Source organism: Eucyclogobius newberryi, unplaced genomic scaffold (genome assembly GCF_026437365.1).
Source record: "Eucyclogobius newberryi isolate DKJ021-1_F unplaced genomic scaffold, fEucNew1.0.hap1 SCAF_12, whole genome shotgun sequence".
Classification (NCBI taxonomy): Eukaryota; Metazoa; Chordata; class Actinopteri; order Gobiiformes; family Gobiidae; genus Eucyclogobius; species Eucyclogobius newberryi.
This window is the reverse complement of record NW_027315746.1, coordinates 18406374-18412373: the sequence shown is the minus strand read 5'-3', so window position 1 is coordinate 18412373 and position 6000 is coordinate 18406374. Positions and strand designations below refer to the sequence as shown.

General features: G+C 38.3%; 1 protein-coding gene across 1 annotated transcript in view; it reads left to right on the top strand.

Moving 5' to 3' along the window:
• The first annotated feature begins 3659 nt into the window (after positions 1-3659).
• LOC140356295 (3',5'-cyclic-AMP phosphodiesterase 4B-like) overlaps positions 3660-6000 on the top strand; it is a 29960-nt gene continuing 27619 nt past the window's right edge. The window contains exon 1 of the mRNA XM_072441148.1: positions 3660-3777. Coding sequence (XP_072297249.1) covers positions 3736-3777 — 42 coding nt within the window. The 5' untranslated portion in view covers positions 3660-3735. The remainder of the gene's footprint in view (positions 3778-6000) is intronic.

The following is a 6000-nucleotide window of genomic DNA, read 5'->3' as shown; positions in this document are numbered from 1 at the left end:
ACATTTCAACAATAATAATATACTTATACAATGTTTATATTTGAATAAAATGCAATGTTTTTTTATATTCAAAGTACCACATATTTTCTATTCAGTTTTTGAACAGAAATGTCAGTTTCATTTAGTAGTCATAATAAAAGCTTATACAATTCTGAACTAAAGCCCAGTCAAAATGAGCACTAAATTAAGAAATAGAGACTTGTATTATATTTTAAGTTTTCCAGTTAGTTATGCGCTGAATCAAATTTCGTGATGCTGATATTTTTGAAAAAAATCAAATACACTTATTTGCATTCAAGCATTATTTGAAAAACAGATAGATTAACATGATATGTTTTAGGATAAATTATTGCTGTATCTAGCAACTGTTCACATCACGTTCTCTGTCAACATGTTCTCTGTAATTGTGAAGTTGCGGATCAAGTGTCATCTCCCAGTTAGCTTTCGCATTCACTGTGCACGATTATGGTAATCTTGTATGTTGCATAATGCATATGTTACAGAGACTGTGAATTTTTGAACATGTGCCTTCTCTGCTTTAGAAATCCTTCAGACTTTCCTCTCGGAGGATGCAAGTCTGTCGTATAAGGTGGAGATGGATCATATCGATTTGCCCTGCGTGGACTGAAGGCCACGGCCTCAAGAACGGTTTTCAGATACAGATAGACTTATGTTGACTGTAGCACTGACACTACACTACTAGTTCTTTGTCTGTGTTTGAGCTATTTTGGACTTGAAATGTTGGACGAGTGATAAAAAGGGAAGCCTCTTTTCTGAGAACAACAGAACGGGCTTTTAGCAATGCTTCCTGATACACTTGATAATTAGTCTTGCAGTGGGTGTTTTTATTTGACAGCACGACTGGGCTTTTCCATTGCTGCATCTCTTAAGGAAATGTAATCAACAGCGACTCATTCACATCCCATTTATTTTCTGCTTTTGCTGTTGTCGTCATTGAATCGTTCGCTGGTATCCTTGTGTTATCTTTCCACATCAGATAATATTCATTTATCTGGCATTGATGGGATCTTTCTTCAAGTCAAGGTTCTATTAGAACACTTATCCATTTACTCATCATTCAATCTGTTAATTACTTTGTATTGCTCTGTGGAAAATACAGCATGTAGTACTAATATACTAAAAAGAAAGAAATCCCTGAATGATTTGTTTGACGTTTTAATTAAATGGTGAAAACATAACCTTCCTGGTGTGGAACAACTCTTTTCTGAGAGTCCGTTGCCTACACAGTCTACACATGTAGGCTGCAGAGATAAGATTAGAGGAAACAGTACTCCTAAGCTTGTACTTATGGTATGCAGCTTTATTGCGAGGAAGTTGCAGCTCCCAGTAATGTTTGCTAATGAGGTAATTCAATTGGATTTTACACATGAAAATTCATAGTCAGTAGCAATCAGGGATTCTCTCAATTTTGTTGCATAGTTTTAAATGTATTAATCCAGAAATCCACTTGATTTTGCTGTTTTGCAACCACAATGTGTACATTTTCGGCATATGACATTATAAAGACTAGTTCCACAATTGCCCACAATGCAATTGCTCACAATACAAACAAACAGTGACTCCTCCATAATAACCTCAATAATGCATTTCCTCTGTAACTAAAAATGTTTGTGTCCAACCTCAGAGGAGCTTACTGTACCGCCAACCTTGTTATTCTTGCCATTATTTATCTGTTTGAAGGCCCTGTCTGATTTCCTGACAACATTTATTATTAATAATGTTGTTTTTATTATTGAACTTATCCCAATGACTCAAACTGTGTTGTTGACAGACATAATATCTATGTGGGTGTTCATCAGATTGAGTACAGTCTTTGCTTCTTTTCAGACACTTGAATGGAATAATATATTTAGCATGTTTTGCCTTCAAATCTTTCCTTTGGTAAGTAGAATCTTGTCTTGTAAGATGGTACGACTAAGATTGACCAAATGTATATCAAATAAACAACTCAATTAGAAATAATTAATGTGAAATGTTCAGGACATCTGGGTCTTGGCAGTACCCTAAAAGAACATACTAAACCATTGGCCTTCATCTTGAAACTCAATTTTGAAATAGTTTTCAAATTCGGGAGAAAACTGTACTGTCTGGAGACCTTGAACATTTTGAAAAAGCATCAAATCAAATCCTAGTAAGTGGTCTCGGAGCGGCCCCTCCATCTGTATGTAACAGACAGAGCACTCAGAAAGTAGCCTTCAGGGGTACACACAGCTGCTGCGTGCACTTGGTGACTGAAGAAACTGCAAAAGTATTTATCATCAACAACGATGCCATCAATTGTATAAATATAAACACTTTTAAAGTACCGGCACCTTCAAAATGTCTATTTCTTTTGTCCTGCTGGTCTCCATGGAGATGTTATTGCATTGCCTGTTATATGTTCAGTGATATGGCATTACACTTATCAGTCTCCACAAAGCCAAGTCATACAGGTCAGATCTGTGGAGACAGATCCGTGCACATATTTCAGGGTTATGATGGTCTGACCTGTATGTTTGTGTCATCCCTTCAGGGTTTGACTCTAAAATGTCCAACTGTGAGAATCTTAACATTATGTAACTTTAGCTATGTCTATCATAGAGAGAGTATGGATACTTTGGTTTGTTGAAATGTAGAATCATTTAGTGTTTTCAGAACTATGACAATGTCTAATGAATCACACACTGTTCATAATGGGAGATGATTTTATGTCACACATATGTTATGGACAGACACTAACAGCTAAAGGTGTTCCTCATTTTGGGACATAAAGCAGAAATATCTGCTTTGTCCCATGTGACAGATGGAAAGCACCAACAGCTCTCTTTGGCACCACAGGCTGAAACAGATTTGGATCCAAACAATCCAGTGTGACACTTAAATAAAAGCTTAATGTGAGCGAATAGTGGAGAAATCAATAAGGAATGACGCGGAAAATATTGACTATCACACGGCGGCTCTGTTCTCTGGCAGAAGAGCTTGTTGCATGTATAATTGACGAGGCACACTCAGCCCAGATGGACAAGACAGACTGACCTCTACAATCCACATTAAACATGAACAACAAGAGAATAATGCTAAAGCCTGTGCTCAAGAGAGGAATATGCCCTATTTTTACCCATTTCATTCATTTTATAGTGTTTTGCGTAATCCCGGAAAGTTCCAGCCCTTTGCCACACCTATCTCAGCCTTCATAGGCCTTATGAGTTAGACATAAGCACATTAAACTCACAATTTATCCTTCTTTACTAACATTAAAAATGCCAAATACTATTCAACACACAAATACCACTAGTGTATTGCTGCCAACTAACAGTAACATATCCACTCACTGAGGTTTCCCCCCCCTATTAGCAATATTATTTATTTATAACTATGCATGGAGTTGCATGTTGTGGTTAGTGGTTGCTGCTATAAGGGTCTTTACTAGTTTATCCTGAGCTACAATATGATTTCTAACCCAAAAAGTACGACTTAAACGGTTGTCTGTGCCTGCATTGGACCCAAATTGACTAGATCCGGCATACGAATCTTAATCTAAGCCGTTCTGGAGCCATTGCCAAAGTCTAGAGTGAAGTATTTTTATGTTGTTTTCCAAGTGTAAACAGACCTGTAACTGGCTGCTGTGCCCTGTCCTCCTCCACCCGTTTCCTTGTCTGTGCAGGCGTAGAAGAGCACACTAAAGCACCATCTCCACAGCTTCAGACGAGAGAGGACGATTGAGTGTGTTTCAAGATGAGGAAAAGCAGGAGCGCACATGGGGTTACACCAGGAGAGGTACGCATCCATTTACCTACTCAACCATCAGTTCACCATGCATTCATGATGATGTGTACCTTCTATTTTAACTGTAATTTGCTGTATGCATGTATCCCAGTACGCAGTTTGTGGATCGCTACTACGGCTGTTATTGTTGTCTCAAAATCTACATGGTACGGTGCAGACAATGGAGATGAAACTTTAAGAAGAAACTTTAAATTGGTAATGAATTATGAACGACAGCATTTGACAGTGCGGCAGTAACTCGTGTGTCCATCCAAAAGGCACTTGCCCGAGGACAAGTGCAGCAGCAGTGACTCAGTTAGTGAAGTGTCCAAAGGTTGACAGATGAATCCCTTTCACGCCAGCGAATACTGTTGATTTGTCCCGCAGCAAGACACTTAACCCACCTCCAGTGTGCCAGAAAGGGCTGGCATTGTTCTCTTTTTGCTTGCTGTAAAAAGCACGAGCAGATTGACTTTTTGGGAAAAGGCGGCCAGGTGCGGCATGTGTACTTGTGACTGACTCATAAACAGATGACTGTACGGCGCACATGCAGAGCGCCATCCAACGGTCCACAGAGCAGAGGACCTGTGAGCTTCTGTAGTGGTGAGACGGTGCTATGTTTGTGGGTAGAGAGGCTTTGGGTTAAAGGTTGGCACATTAGCAGTGAATGGAGGAAAGTGTTAAAAAAACAAACAAACTGGGGTCGGACTGAGAGCTCCATCTGTTTCATGTTTCTGTGTTTGTAAAGAATGCTCTGGTCCAACAAGGGCCCAAATGCCAACGTGCATTTTCCTGTCCTCAGAGTGCCCCATTAGCTCTACACTGATTGGCCGATTCCATGCTATCTTGTTTTGCTTCCAGTTTGCTATGACATGAGATGCAACTACCCAGCTTCAGTTTTGAAATGGTTACTGATACTTGTTTAGTTGTTCTTCTTGTTTGTTTAGTCCAGCTAGTCCAGGATTTTGTTTTATCAGTACATCTCCAAAGTGTGTTGTAGATAAAAGTGTGGATTATCCTCCTAATCCTAAACTAATATTCTGAAACAACGATATGACTTTTTCAAACACTAATAACAGAAGGGCACCATGAATTATGTTATGTGTTAAACAGTATGACCTCCAACTTTAAATCTCATATGATGGTTAATTACGTACAAATAATGCATATATTAGTTTATTAAAGGACTGCTCACACCCAGATAGGTTATTAAAAACAAGTTCTTATTTATGACAAAAGCTTGGCTCCATAGGCCTATGAAATCGCCTTTATTTTAAATACATTTTCCAGGTTTGAACCAGACACAATTCATTTTGCGTTCCCACTTTTGCTTTTTGAACAGATTTGTACAGTTTGATACAGGGCTGCAAGGATGAATCAACTAATCGTAACTAGTCCACTATCAAAAATAATTATACTTGTATTTTGATAAATACAAAAGTACACAGTGTATCATTATACAAATAATAAACCATGTTCGATTTCATCGATAATACAGTTATTTGTAAATATTCTCTATCTAGAAGCCTTCGTATTTTAATTTTTTTATTTTTTTCAAATCAACTTTAAAAGTCATAATGTAGATAATGTTAAAAATGTTTGGCTGAAAGTCATTTTTTGTTACAGGCCCCATTATTGGTACAAAAAAAGTGAGCGGTTTCAACTTTAAATAATTGAAGCACATCCTTTTTCTCTCCTTCACGATTGAGCTTAATAATTCAGGTTAGGCTTAGATTTCCTCAAGCTCCAGAATATAATTTGGTGAGTGTTTCATGAATCACTCTTTCAGGTTCAGCAGCCAGCGCTGCTCTTTTATGTTCTGTCACTCTGTGACACTGGTGTATGAACGTTCTGCTGTCCCTCTGTGACCTCAGCCACACAGCACTGAGAACAAAGCAGGCTTTGGCATTAAGGCTCTGATTTAAACTGTAATTGTGTTGCTCTTGTTTAAGGTACAGTGAGTGAACCCTTGAGCAGTAAATACAGTGTCATTTAGAACAAGCTCAATGAATCAAGGAGGCTCTAGGATTACATGTCCGGATGTGAGAGGTACAATCGATGCAGGATTGACAAATACTTTAGCTGGGAATGAAACAGTTTACTAAGATGATAGTGATAAATCCACCAGCTTTCACACGTGACAGAGTATTTCTGGTTCACCCCGAGTTGTATTAGGCCAAATTGCATGCTGTCCTCTTCACAGAGAATGAGTCTTAAAGACAGACTCAATAAATC